General features: G+C 53.5%; 1 protein-coding gene across 1 annotated transcript in view; it reads left to right on the top strand.

The window, feature by feature from the left end:
- Positions 1-14,044, top strand: part of PPP2R1A (protein phosphatase 2 scaffold subunit Aalpha) — a 32,915-nt gene extending 18,871 nt beyond the window's left edge. Inside the window, exons 4-15 of the mRNA XM_036833449.1 lie at positions 1,399-1,631; positions 2,631-2,778; positions 2,896-3,051; positions 4,877-4,991; positions 5,101-5,171; positions 5,616-5,750; positions 9,115-9,288; positions 9,562-9,622; positions 10,339-10,493; positions 11,333-11,475; positions 13,349-13,440; positions 13,596-14,044. Coding sequence (XP_036689344.1) covers positions 1,399-1,631; positions 2,631-2,778; positions 2,896-3,051; positions 4,877-4,991; positions 5,101-5,171; positions 5,616-5,750; positions 9,115-9,288; positions 9,562-9,622; positions 10,339-10,493; positions 11,333-11,475; positions 13,349-13,440; positions 13,596-13,612 — 1,500 coding nt within the window. The 3' untranslated portion in view covers positions 13,613-14,044. The remainder of the gene's footprint in view (positions 1-1,398; positions 1,632-2,630; positions 2,779-2,895; positions 3,052-4,876; positions 4,992-5,100; positions 5,172-5,615; positions 5,751-9,114; positions 9,289-9,561; positions 9,623-10,338; positions 10,494-11,332; positions 11,476-13,348; positions 13,441-13,595) is intronic.
- The last annotated feature ends 292 nt before the right edge of the window (positions 14,045-14,336 follow it).

Below are 14,336 nucleotides of genomic sequence, written 5' to 3'. Positions count from 1 at the left end.
CATAGACCTTAGTTAATACTTTCTCACTAAAGAATACTAACCGTCATCTGAGCCTGCAGCGAGTTGTAGTCTTTTTGCAATAGTAACGTGAAAGGTCACTGACCGCAGGTCACCGTAACAAGTACATTAATAATGAAAAAGTTTGAAATATTGCGAGAATTACCAGAATGTGACACAGACTTGAAGTGAGCAAATGCTGTTGGAAAAATGACGTTGATAGACTTGGTAGACGCCACAGACTTTCAGTTTGTAAAACAGTGCAGCATCTGCAAAGTGCAGTAAAGTGAAGCACAATAAAACGAGGTGTGCCTGTGCTCTGGACACCTCACATAAAGGAATCATTCAGTATGGAGTCTTTTGCCACTGGCTAATTTCATTTAGCATAATGTCTTCAAGGTTCATCCATGTTGGCGCATGTGTTAAATGAGGTTTTTTTCACAGATAAGAACCTGCCCCTTTTGGCTGCTTTTGGGAAACCAGATTTGCTTTTACCAGCCATGTTTCCCCGTGGTGACAGCTGACAGAGCTGGAAAGCAGCTGTACTCCCTAGACTGTATGCTCTCCAGTTTGCCCCAGTCTGTGCCTCGGTTGTCCCCACCTGTCACCTTTGCCCATTGCTTCAATTCTGTTCCCTGCATGGGCCCTGGAAGCGTTTCCATTTATCATTTCTTTCTACTCTCTTTACCTGTCAGGGCAGGTTGGACTTCAGACCGCAGACCTCCACATCTTTGTTTGAACAGATTAGGGTAAACTGAGTCTCCCTTCATTAGGTCAGTAATTCCCGAGTTGCTGCCCTGTGCCGAGAGGTCTGCTGGGGTCGGGGGACGTGGTGGTGAGCCAGTCAGATGTCCGTGAAGGAACGGGATCCCCCCAGGCCTCACAGAACAGACCGCGAGAGTCACGAGCCTCAGAGTTCCCCGTGTCAGAAACCACACCTTTGCTTCTCAGCCCTTTGGAGGTTCTGGAGCCAGCAGCCCGGTTTAGATCCTGGCTTGTGGCTGTTATGCTCGGGCAAGTTTCTTAGCCTGTCTGTGCCTCAGTTTCCTCTTCATAGGACCTGCTTCCTAGGATTCAGTGAGTTAGAACCAGTGCCCCCCTAGAGTCGTGGCCTTGCTCAGAACACGTAGTAAATAGATGTTCCAGTCAACATCAGTGACGATTCCTGCACTTTGAGAAGCTGGTGACAGTTGTGGCCCTCCTCAGAAAGGGACGTGTGTAACTTTGAGGTGTGTGGACCCCACCGAAGCGCCCTCAGGGACCTGTGAATGAGGTTCTCCAGGGAAGGCAGGCTGGGCGCAGGCTGGCTTGGGGGTCAGGGAAGGCCTGTTGGAGGCGCTGAGCAGCGTGGGTGGGGCGGGGGGAGGGCGCTGGCCGGTGACCTCGTGCTCTGCCCCCCAGCCACCCCTGGAGTCGCTGGCCACGGTGGAGGAGACGGTGGTGCGGGACAAGGCGGTGGAGTCCCTGCGGGCCATCTCGCACGAGCACTCGCCCTCCGACCTGGAGGCCCACTTCGTGCCGCTCGTGAAGCGGCTGGCGGGCGGCGACTGGTTCACCTCCCGCACGTCGGCCTGTGGCCTCTTCTCCGTCTGCTACCCCCGCGTGTCCAGTGCCGTCAAGGCGGAGCTTCGACAGTGAGTCCCCTGGCAAGACCCAGCCTCCTCTGCTTGGTCCCCTTCTCTCAAGCCTCGGCCCCCGCTAGGCCCATCCGGGGCCCAGAGGCCCCTGAGCTCTTCCAGCCCCCACTCCCCTCTGCCCACCCCTCAGAGACGTGGTGTCTGGACACAGCCGGGTGTGAACCCAGGCGCTGCCTCTTGGTCATTGAGGAAGTGGAGATAAGGATGGTTCTTCCTCCCACTGGTTAGTGTGAGGATTTAAAAGAATTGCTACATATAAAATGCTTGGCACAGAGTCTGATACACAGAAGCACTCAACAGTGATGTGTGATGCTATCTTAGGCCTGTTTCCGGTTGGCAGATAGGAGGCCTCCTCCTCCACTACCCTTCTCCCCTTTGGCTTGATACCCCAGGGAATTGCTTGCATGTAAGACTTGGCTTCCAGAAGAATCAGTGAAAATATTTTTAACTGGATTAAAATTTTCCATTAACGCGTGTTTCCCCTCCCTCTGGACTTCTGTCCATCCGCCATCTTCGAGAACCATTGAGCAGCAAGCCCAGGCCCTGAGCCGTCACTCCTGCCAGAATACTGGCTTACAGCTGCCTGCAGGCACTTAGAGGGCTGCGTGTGCCCCCGTGCGTCTCTAACTGGAGCAGTCACTGCTGGAAGGGACAATCTTTGAGTAGCCTCAGCCCAGCACCTTAGCCAAGCGATTTTATGTGGTCACGATAACATAATCAGTACCTACCATTCACTGTAGACTTACGTGCAGAAAGGCTGCTGATTGTTCCCTGCACCTTGTCTCATTTAAACCTCACAGCGACCCAGTAGGGTGGGGACTGTTGTCAGCTCCATTGTGTAGGGCTGGGAAGATTCAGGGGCCGTCGCTCGCCCAGGGTCACCCAGGCACCGCCAGGCACTGCGTGACTGCAGAGTCCGTGCTCGCCCTCCGGGGTGTTGCCTGCTGCCTTGGCATCCCAGGGGTCCCTCCTCCTGAGCCCCATCCCAACCCCCAGGTACTTCCGGAACCTGTGCTCAGATGACACCCCCATGGTGCGGCGGGCCGCAGCCTCCAAGCTGGGGGAGTTCGCCAAGGTGCTGGAGCTGGACAACGTCAAGAGCGAGATCATCCCCATGTTCTCCAACCTGGCCTCTGACGAGCAGGTGGGGCCTGCGCCGCAGCCCTCTCCTCTGTCTGCCTCCCGTGGACCCTGAGGCTGACAGGGAGCCCCGGGGCTGATGGCGCCTCTGCTGCCCTCCCCTGTCCCGTCCTCTCCTCAGGACTCGGTGCGGCTGCTAGCGGTGGAGGCGTGTGTGAACATCGCCCAGCTCCTGCCCCAGGAGGACCTGGAGGCCCTGGTGATGCCCACCCTGCGCCAGGCCGCTGAGGACAAGTCCTGGCGCGTCCGGTACATGGTGGCCGACAAGTTCACGGAGGTACGGGGGGGGCTGTTGGCAGCGCCTCACAGGTGGGAGGCTGGGGCCTCGGGCAAAGCAGAGGGCCCACACACGGGAGCTGGGGCTTAGTGAAGCCCAGGGGAATCGTCGGGTGTTTAAGCAGTAAGGTCTCGGTGATCGTCCATTTGGGTCCACTTCACTTGCCAACCCTGATTGAAGGGTTCTGAGGCCAGCTTAAGGTCCTGTGGGAGAGAACCACAGGAGCAGAGAAAGGGTAGCATGTATGTGTTCCTGACCTAATCGAACTTTATCTCCTTTTACAAAAGGGAAGACATAGTCTGTTTGCTGGGGCTGCTGTGGCAGAGCACCACAGGCTGGGTGGTACTTTATTTCCCCACCGGTTCTGGAGGCTAGAAGTCCAAAATCAAAGTGTCAGCAGGGGTGGTTTTTCTGAGACTTCGTTCCTTGGTTGTAGATGGCTGTCTTCTCCCCGTGTCTTTAATTGTGTGTCTGTGTTCTCATCTCCTCCTCTTATAAGGACTTTAGTCATTTGGGATTAGGGCTCACCCTAATGACCTTATTTTACCTTATGACCTCTTTAAAGACCCTGTCTTCAAGTACAGTCACATTCTGAGGTTCCAGGGAGGTGTGGGGTGTGTTAGGACTTCAGTGTATGAATTTCAGGGGAGATACAGTCCAGCCCCATAACACAGCCCAGAGGTTAGACTGGTCAGAGTGACACCATCAGGCGGGCAGAACAGGGACAAGATGCCACGTGTCCCAGGACAGTGCTCTTTCCACAGAAGTCTCAGTTTGCTTATCCCACAAACAGGTTTATTGAGCACCAGCTCTTTGCTGGGCATTGGGGGTACGGTGAGTTCAGTACATCCCTGGCCTTCAGGGAACAGACAGCCTGAAGGGGGAGACCAGCTGAGACAGGGGGAAATGTAATGTTAAAGTGTGACAGGTGCGGGCTGGCGGGTGTCCCCCGGCCTGGAAGCACTGAGGCAGGTTCTGGAAGATGAGTGGGTGAGGGCTGGGGTAGGGACAGTGTCTGGCGTGGGCAGCGGACCCTGGGCGGTGAGGGCAAGTACGAGCAAGGACATTTGGGACTGGCTTTGGGGGGAGGGGACACTGGAGAGATGGGCACCAGGCCCCCGGGGTCCTCACCTCTCCCCTTAGTCAGGAACTGCCCTGTCTCCCCCGAGGCCTCCAGAAGCAGTGCTCCAGCAGGACCCGTGCGCCTCTTCTTGCCTGGTGTCATGAGATGCGGAGGGCCTAGCGTGCCTGCTTCCCTCTTGACCTTTAGTATTTCATCTTAATTACAAAAGTCACACGGGCTCTGGTAACCAATCTTAGAGAACACAGAAATATTTAAATCAAAAAGTGAGAGCCAACGCACATCATTAGACTGTTTTTGGATCACGTAACAGAAAGCCCAACCCTGAATAGCCTGAACAGGAAGGAGATCCGTGGTTATTTCTAATGCAGACAACAATGCTGTGCAGTAGGTACCCTCGTGGTTTGAGGAGACAGAGGCTCAGAGACGTACAGGCACTCCCCCAGGGTCACACAGGGGGTAAGTGAGAGCAAGAATTCGAGCCAGGCACTTGGACTCCAGAGCCGTGCTCGGGACCACTGCACTACCCAGCCCAACTCGGCACCATACAACAAGGAAACCAAGGCTCAGAGAGGCTCCGAGACTTGGCCAAGGTCACCCCCATGGCCCTGGCATTACATCTCAGTAGTGATTCCAAGGGCTGTTTTTGCCCCATCCCTGGTGCCTTTATCTTTGATTTTGTTCTCATTCACTTAGAATACCTGCCAAGCCCTTTGACCCCCCCCCGACCTTCCCTTTCTGCAGCTCCAGAAAGCAGTGGGGCCTGAGATCACCAAGACGGACCTGGTCCCTGCCTTCCAGAACCTGATGAAAGACTGTGAGGCCGAGGTGAGGGCCGCAGCCTCCCACAAGGTCAAAGGTTGGTGCTGGCGACCAGGACACAGTAAGCGGGTGGGTGTCCGGGAGGCTGAAGGCAGAGCTAGGACATCGGGTCTTACCTCCCGCCACCTCCCTTTCCCTGCCCACAGAATTCTGTGAAAATCTCTCAGCTGACTGTCGGGAGAATGTGATCATGACGCAGATCTTGCCCTGCATCAAGGTAACGGGGAATTTGGTGGGAGGAACAGAGCAGATCTGAGCCTTCTGGAAAGAAGGGATGGAGATTGGGCGTTAGGGGCAGCCAGGTGCAAACCGAGTTCCCCGCCTTCCGGGACCAGGCGGTCTTGGGTTTGGAGCAATTAGGAGCCCTGAGTGCAGGCAAAGTCTGAGGCTCGGGGCTGAACGTGGAGGTGGGGAGTGCGTCCCCCTCGAAGCTCACTGGATCTCCTCATCCAGAGAGCTTTGGGATTGGGGTGAAAGCTGCTGGCAACAGGGGTCGTTGAACTCTAGGCAGGCCGGACATGTACGGACCTGCAATTCCCCGTGTACACTAAGCCTGCCCTGGATTGAGATGGCGAGAGCAGGCTGTGTCTCAGGGCTTCTTAGGAGTTGGAGTCTTCTTGGCCACTGACCCTGTGGCTCTCCCATTCCTTCTCCCTCCCAGGAGCTGGTGTCAGACGCCAACCAACACGTCAAGTCGGCCCTGGCCTCAGTCATCATGGGCCTCTCTCCCATCCTGGGCAAAGACAACACCATCGAGCACCTCCTGCCCCTCTTCCTGGCTCAGCTGAAGGATGAGGTAAGGGCACCAGGAAGGCTCTGTGCTCTGGCTGTGACAGGTGGGGCAGCTGCTTTCCCAGCTTCGCCAGGGTCTTCAGCAAACACCCAGGTTGCCGAGGAGTTGAATGTTTGTGGGCATGATGGACTGCACGTTAGCTTATTTGTTTATTAGGCATTTGTTTTGCATGCCCTTATTCTGTACTAGTCCTTTTTTCCTGGGCACTAGGGATTCCAAGAAAAAAAAACAAAAGAACGAGACACTTTTTATCCTCAAGGACCTTCAGAGACTGGCAGTGGAGAGGGACAGATGGGCAGTCCCGTGATGCCCTGATCATACAGGTGCTGTGATACATTCCTGGTGATCAGAGTTCAGGCTAAGGTGCTGTAATAGAGACGCCAAAATACAGCGGCTTAAATAAGGTGGAGCATTATCTCTCTCACAACAGTCCAGAGGTGGGGTGGACCTACACTGGGGGGTTGGCCCTGCTGACCTGGGCACTCTGTGGGTCTGAGGTGGCTGAAGGGAGAGGGCGCCGACCAGCAGCAGGCCCAGTCCTCTCAAGAGTAAGACCCCAAAGAGGGTACCCATCCTGTCTGTTCACACCCCGTTGGCCAGAGCCAGTCACGCGACCGACCTCACCTAGCTGTTTATTTGGCTTGGAGCACAGAAGATGAGAGCGAGCACCGGGCGATGGCTGGAGAGGCCGTGGGGTGACAGCCGGGGAAGGAGTGTGGACTTGGCTCTGAGGTGGGGGAGGTGGAGCAGATCTGGGTGTTAGGAAGGAACCCTGAGACTGGTGTCGAGGACAGATGCAAGTGCTGCGGCCCGAAGAGCTGCAAGGAGCCCCGACTGGAGGCTGCTGCTGGAGTCTGGGCGAGGGGCTGCGGCTGAAGGGGTGCGGCTGCCAGGGGTGCGGCTGGTTTCGAGAGGTAGGAGGGGCTGTGCCGGGGCCTGGGGGCTCTCAGGCTCCCCGGTGTTTGCCTTGGTGGTGACCGGGCAGATGGTGATACCACAGGCTGGTGTGGGACCTGTTAGTGTAACTTCTGTGTTCGCAGAGGCCTCACCCTGATGTACATGCACATGCACACGAGTGTGCGCACACCACACACACACAGGACACACGTATGCAGTGCACTAGGAAGTTGGAGGGGACATTGTAACAGTTCATTTCTTCACATGTGAGTCCCCTGCTGTGCACACCCCTCCCCCAGTTATGACAGTTGAGGCTTTTATAATCATAGGATATAATGTCCTTTTAAGAAAAAATAAGTAAGCTTAAAATTAAATCACTTATTTATGTAAACAGTGTTTCATGAACATTTGCAGCAGCTGTATCTAGTGGAAGATTCAAACGAATGTAACAGAAAAAGAGTGAAACTAACAAGTTGATGAGCCCTGGGACAGTTCCTTCCCTCTCCCTGTCTCCCTGAGTATCCTTGGCTTTAGGAAGAAACACATTAATCCAGTGAAGGGGAGGGAAGTTGTGTTGGCTCTGAGAGTCTTGTCTTCTTCAGCTCTTAGACTAGGTAGTAGGAAATTGGCTATCTTTCATTCCTAAAGGAGACTCTATTATTTTTGAAAAGCGGGACTTACGTGCTTTTCTCAAAGGATTTGTTGGAGAGGCCTTTTGGGAAATCTCACTTTGGAGCCAGCAGCTGAGGCTGTCTTGTCTTTTCAGCGGTTGCCATTACTCTTCTTCATTGCTTGCTGGGTCTTAGTCCCCATGGCCACCCTTAGCTCCAGTGATTTGCCTGAACAACCTTTGGAACTCAGAAAAGCTGTTATGCTCATGGTCACTGTTGATTACAGGGAAAGGATACAGATTAATATCAGCAAAGGAAGAAGGTGCATGAGACCAGGCGCCAGTTTCCAGTTATCTTCTCCCAGTGGAGTTACGCGTAGTGCGTTTAATTCTCCCAGCCCCAGCGTGTGACAGCACGTGAGGAGACTGCCAACTAGGGAAGCCCGCCGAGCCGTGGTTTCTAGGGTTTTTGTTGGGGGTTGGTCACGTAGGCATGGAATGGAGCCGTTCGCATGGCTGACCTTAGGTTACTCTGTCTCCAGCCCCTGTAGAGGTCAAGCTGATGCCACATGGCCCAAGGTCCTCACCATAAATCACATTATTAGCGTACTCTCTCTGGCATGGCCCAAGGCCCCCAGGTAAACAAAGACCCTTTATCAGGTTGGATATTCCAGGTGCTTAGAGATCGTCTCCCAGGGGCTGGTCAAGGGCCAGTCCTTTGGAATGTGCCGAGTTTGAACAGCCTAGACCTGTCCAGTTAAGCCTTTACTGCACACTTGCTTATCTGGTTCACTGGTTCATTTCAGTGCTTGCTTCCTTACCCCACAGCTCCCAGAGGGAGACGTAGAAAAAACTAACTGTGGTGTCTGCCATCCAGGAATATATGATGTTGGACAAGGAATTAATTGTGTTTATGTGCCTTTTCTTAAAAGTTGCTTCAAAGGTTTTTAGAAGCAGATGGGGGCACAGATTTCCCTGCTATCCTAAGGTAGAGCGTTCTTACGAAGTCGCTCTTATAAGTCGAAATGGTGTAGAGCAAAGAAGCAGTTTTTTTCTCTCATAAAAGCAAAAATTCTCTTTGGGTGTCTTTTGGTTAGCAAAAGCAGGCACCAGTGTAGGTCTTTCATAAACTCAAAGTGGTGTAAAGCGAACTTTCGAAAAGTGGGGGATACCTGCATATGTGCACATGTTGTAAGTCAGAGCTCGTAATATTGGTAGTCACCTAGTGGTTCAAAAATATTTCTTTATTCCTTCGTTTTTTTCTTTCAGCTGATGTATTGAGCACCTACTATGGTCCAGAAACTCTGCTGGGTACTGGAGACATAAGGATAAATGAGACGTGCTCCTTGCAGAGCTCAAAGACTAGCAGAAAGAGTAAAAGTAACAGAAATGATAAAAGTACTAAACTCCCACGTGCCAGGCCCTTTGTGGATCAGGCCGTTCAGTAGCCTCAACCACCCTCTGGGATTAGATGGCCGTTTCCGTGTCACAGATTGATACCCAGAACCGTTAAGTCCCTTGCCAAAGGGCTCCCAGCTAGCAAACGGCAGAGCTGGGGTTATTATCTTGTCTGTTTTTCCCAGGGTACCATGTTTTTGCACTGTGGTTCCTGCAAATTCTTCAGAAGGACTAAACATTTTTTGTGCTGCTATGATGAGATTTGAAAAGCTGTTCCATCCATGTTGCTTGCTTTGTGTGTGCTTTTAATGTGTCCCCAGGGCCAGGAGCTGGGCTTGGGCAGTGGTAGTCTGCCCTGCAGAGATGTTTATTATACGAGGTTGGTGTGGTTGAGCTCTGCTCGCCCTGCCCTGGGCTCTGTGTGCACTGCCTTCTCTGAGAACCCTCCTCTCCTCTCCTCAGTGCCCGGAGGTGCGGCTGAACATCATCTCCAACCTGGACTGCGTGAACGAGGTGATCGGCATCCGGCAGCTGTCCCAGTCCCTGCTTCCCGCCATTGTGGAGCTGGCTGAGGACGCCAAGTGGCGAGTGCGGCTGGCCATCATTGAGTACATGCCTCTGCTGGCTGGACAGCTGGTGAGCGCGGAGGCCTGGTGCCAGGCACGCTGCCCTGGGAGGGGTGGACGGTGGACCCGGGGTCCGTGAGGACTGTCTGGGGAGTCGGAGGAAGGTACACAGGGGAAATAGGGCCTTATAAGATGGATAGAATTAAATGAGAGAGGGGAGAGAAAAAAGCCCCTCAGGTGAAGCTGAGCAGTGTCCCGGCTGCTTGGGGTGGCTGTGGTTTCCCTGAGGTTTGCTGGAAACTACCCAGTCTCCCGTGATCCCGTACTTCCTTGTCTTCTGCAGGGGGTGGAGTTCTTTGACGAGAAACTCAACTCCTTGTGCATGGCCTGGCTTGTCGATCATGGTGAGTACTTCTGGTATCTCTGGGAGGAGACTGGGGCTCCAGGAAGGATGCAGGGGTGGATTGTCTGGGGCAGGCGGGGGGAGTGGGGGAGGCTAGAGTCACTCGCATGCTGTCAGATGCTCACGTGGACCAGCTCCCTTGCTTTTTGGAGTCCCAGAGAAGTGCAGGGGTAGGAGGCGGACCTAACAGGTCACCCAGCGGCTGCCTGCTACAGTCGAGAGTCCTAGGGCCACCAAGCAGACAGCCTGGGTTTGAATCCCACCTCCTGGCTGTCGAAGCTTAAGCAAGTCACTTGCCATCTTTCAGCCCACGCTCATTCTGTGAAACATGGGACTTCTCATCCCAGTCTTTCAAGGCCGTTGTGAGAACTGCTCATTGTTTTCACTAAGAGTGGCAGAAATAAAAGTTAACATTTTTCTGTAACAGGCAGACTCCATTCCGTGTGCTAAGTACCAGATCATTTGCTTGGGCAAATCACCTCTCAGAGCCTCAGTCTGCCCGTCTGTATCTCGGAGCTCTTGAGGAGGTGCTGCGTGGAAAGAAAACCCTACATTTAGCACACAGCAAGCCCTTTCTTTCTCTTGGAGTTTCTTGGTTCGTACGTGGCCCGGTACCTAGGGCTGCTCGGTAGGCGGTAGTGCGTGTGACTGCGACTCCCCACCCGAGTCAGTCCTTCACCTCTGAATCACCGCCCCCCGCCCCTCTTCCTTCTGCAGTCTATGCCATCCGCGAGGCGGCCACCAGCAACCTGAAGAAACTGGTGGAGAAGTTTGGGAAGGAATGGGCCCATGCTACTATCATCCCCAAGGTCTTGGCCATGTCTGGGGACCCCAACTACCTGCACCGCATGACTACGCTCTTCTGCATCAATGTGAGCACGCCCACCTGCCTCCGGCCTGTCCCTGAGGGATGGCGAGTACCTAGGAGAGGAGGAATGGCAGAGGGTCCTCAGGGGAGAAACCTGGCTTGGGGGTGGGGAAGTGATGGCATCTGGGGTTGCAGGGGTGAGTCCTTGGGGGACTGCAGGCCAGAGGTTGGGTCTCCCCAGTCAGAGTCACAGGGCCTCTGGGGATGGGGACCTGCGTTGTGGGAGGCCCAGGACTAGGGAGACGTGGCCTCTCGGAACAGTGATTGCCAAACCTTTCTGAGCACCCTCTCCTTCCCCACAAAATGTGTATATATCTATTTATGATACAGTGGTTCAATGTGCAGTTTATAGAATCAGATCTGCTTTTTAATTCTAGCTCTGCCATATATTAGCTATATTTAATCACTTAAATAAACCATACACATAACTAGAAATTAAAGGGTAGGATTTCAAAACTAACATAACTAAGTGTTCTGATAATTTCTTCCCATGCCTCACTTTGGAGACCACTGCACTAAGGAAGGGATCCCAGGGGTCAGGAATCAAGTCCCATCCCAAGAGGATGAAGGGGAGTCTGAGGGTGGGGAGACGGGATGGGACAGTGTGGGCTGGGAGTTTGCAGGGCAGGGAGACGGTGGTGTTAGGAGGGTGTTAGGGGAAATGGGAGCTTCCAGAGCATAAACTACCCTCAGCGTGGGCGAATCTGGGCTTAGGGCTCCCCCTGTTGCTCAGCTTCGCCCTCTGGCCTGACGCTCACCAGGGTGGCCTGGTCAGAAAGGGAGAGAGATGGGAGTTAGCCGTGAAGTTTGGGTGGTCACCCTCTGCTGCCCACTGACCTCCAGGTGCTGTCCGAGGTCTGTGGGCAGGACATCACCACCAAGCACATGCTGCCCACGGTGCTGCGTATGGCTGGGGACCCCGTCGCCAATGTCCGCTTCAACGTGGCCAAGTCCCTACAGAAGATAGGGCCTATCCTGGACAACAGGTGAGGCCTGGGCCCTCCTTCACACACCAGCAGCGCTGGTTTGGGGCATCTTAATCTTTGACTTTTGAAGGTAGAGCTTAGGGTTTGAGGCCCAGCACTGCTGTTTGCTTGCTCTGTGACCTCGAGGTCTTAGTTTCTTCAAATGTAGAATGAGAATTCACATGACCTGCCTCACATAGTGGGAGGGGGTGAGAAGGTGGCAGTTCTAAATAATAGCAACAAATCATTAGAAAATAAAATTAACAAATGTGTATGTGTGTGTAATTTACAATTGCACCAAAACCATCAAATACCAAGTAATAAATTTAATGAAAGATGTGTAATACCTCTAGTGAAAACTATGAAATGTTGCTTTGAGAAATTAAAGAAGACGTACATAATATTCATGGTTGGGATGGTTCCCCAGACTCATAAGTTTAGTATAATTTCAGTTGATCTCAGCAGGTTCTTTGTTGAAAAATTGACAAGTAGATTCTGGAATTAACGTGAAAATGCAAAGATCTGGAATAAGCAAGGTGATCCTAAAGAATAACAGAGTTGGAAGACTTATCCTACCAGACACCAAGACTTAACTATGATGCCACAGTAATTAAAAAGTGAGGTGTTGGCACAATAATATTCAAATAGCTCAATGGCACAGAATTGAGGGCACAGAAACAGACCCTCGTGTATACCACAGCCGCTGCTACTGCAGTTCAGTGGGGGAAATGGATCGCTATGTCAGAATGGCTAAACTAAAAAAGCTCAGTGGCGCAAGTGTTGGTGAAGAACTCTCTGGTGTTGGTAGACGGCTGGAACTCTCATATCTTGCCGGTGGGGCTGTAAATAATAAATGGGCCTAATCATTGAAAATTGGTGGAGCTGAGTGAAGCTAATGAGACGTACACCCCATGAGCTGGCGTGTCCTTTCCTGGGTGTATCCTCTCCCGGGTGTATCCTCTCCCGGGTGTATATCCAAGAGAAAGGAGTGCTTGTTTCTAACAAAAGAATGTTCATGGTAGCTTTATTCATATTAGCCATGAAGTGGAAACAGTGCAAGTGCCCATCGACAGTATAGTGGATAAGTTGTGGTTTATTCATATGGTAGGAGACTGTATTTAGCAATAAAAAGACTCCTTCCTGCTGTATGCAGCAACCTAGGTGACTCTCAGAGACTCACCTGTGTGAGAAGCCAGGCCCAAGAAAACCTATCCTGGGATTCCATTCATATCAACTTCAAAAATGGAGAAAGGGGCATGTAGGTGATGGAAATGAGAATAGTGGTTATATTGGGGGGGAGGGGGAGCTCTGTGAACTGGAGGGGACATGTGACACCTGCACCTCTGACTTCTGTCTCTGTCCACGACACAGCTTCGTACCTTTAGTTTCTCTCTGAAGTCCACCTTCGTTTCCCCAAACAACTGAGTGTCGGTGCAGATGCATTTCCCTGGGCCCCTTAACCTCCCTGGGCTCCTGTAGGGCCAAGTCCCTTCCTTGTGGCACTTGCCTCTCCTGTTACTCATCATCAGATTGGTCTGTGTCTTCCTCCCAGCCCAAGCTCCACGTGGGTGAGAATCAAGAGGGTTGGATTTTCCACTGTTCACCCCTATCACGCAGTAGGCCTCAATAAATACGTTAAATGAATGCAAGGCATCCGATTGCCAAGGCTCAGAGACTTGTGGGTTCTGGATTCCACTTTTCCACATTGTCTGACCTCCCTGAACCTGTTCTGGGCCCCAGAGGCCTCTGTCCTGGTTTGTCAGACTTCCAGCCTTCAAAGTAATTGTTTCTCTGGCCCCTGAGACTCTTAACTCACTTGTGTGTCTGTCTGTGTGCACACCTTGTGCCCCCGGCCCCACCTGGCTGACCCTGTGCCCTCCTCTGCTCCTCCCAGCACACTGCAGAGCGAAGTCAAGCCCATCCTAGAGAAGCTGACCCAGGACCAGGACGTGGACGTCAAGTACTTTGCCCAAGAGGCTCTGACCGGTAAGGCATTGAGAACTCCGGGACCCCAGCGGCAGGGTGGTCTGCAAGGACGGCGCTAGGCCTGGGGGCAGCCGCTGCAGGCGGGGAGACGCAGGAGCAGCTGTGGGCAGGGGGCTGCCTGCTGTTCTGACTGCCAGCTGTTCCTGTTCCCCCAGTTCTGTCTCTCGCCTGATGCTGGAAGAGGAGCCAACGTCGGCCTCTGGTGTCCACCCTCCCCCCCCAAGTCCCTCCCTCAGGGAGACATTGGGGGGCCTTTGGCTGTCACTCCCTGTGCATGGTCTGACCCCAGGCCCCTCCCCCAGCACGGGTCCTCCCCTCCCCAGCCTGGGAATCCGACTTCTCACCGTCCACCTCCCGAGGGGCTGAGCGGAGCGCAAGGTGGGACAGGGCAGAGACCTTGGGAGGAAGGGGCCACTCCCGCCCACGCTGGGGGAGAGATGTGAGCATCCCAGGTCGCTGGCTCCTGCTGCTGTAATGGGGACCCCCTCCGCCATCTACTTCTCCACCTCCCTTCCTTCCCCTCGGTGGTTTTTTTTGTGTCAACTGTGTCGTTTTTATTCCTTTTTTTCCCCTTTTCACAGAGAAATAAAGGTCTAGAAATAGCTGGTCCTCTGGTCTTAGTCACTAGCATGGAGAAGAGGGCACCACCTCAGCGCCACTGTCTTGCCCTTCTCTCTGGGGAGGACCTGATTACTGGGCTCGCACAGCCCTGTGTCCTGCGAGTGAGGAGGATTCTCTGGGAAGCCGATGGGAGTGCAGCTGGCCCACGGGGTAGAGGGTCCACGAGGTGTCTCTGGCCAGCACAGTGCTGCGGTGCAGTGCAGTTTCACGGACGTTGGCTGAGTATGTGGTGGTTAACAGCAGGTGCCTTGGAGCCAGACTGCTTGCATCCAGGT

Source organism: Balaenoptera musculus, chromosome 19 (genome assembly GCF_009873245.2).
Source record: "Balaenoptera musculus isolate JJ_BM4_2016_0621 chromosome 19, mBalMus1.pri.v3, whole genome shotgun sequence".
In the NCBI taxonomy this organism is placed as follows: domain Eukaryota; kingdom Metazoa; phylum Chordata; class Mammalia; order Artiodactyla; family Balaenopteridae; genus Balaenoptera; species Balaenoptera musculus.
The sequence above is the reverse complement of the archived record's forward strand: the minus strand, read 5'-3'. Positions and strand labels throughout refer to the sequence as shown.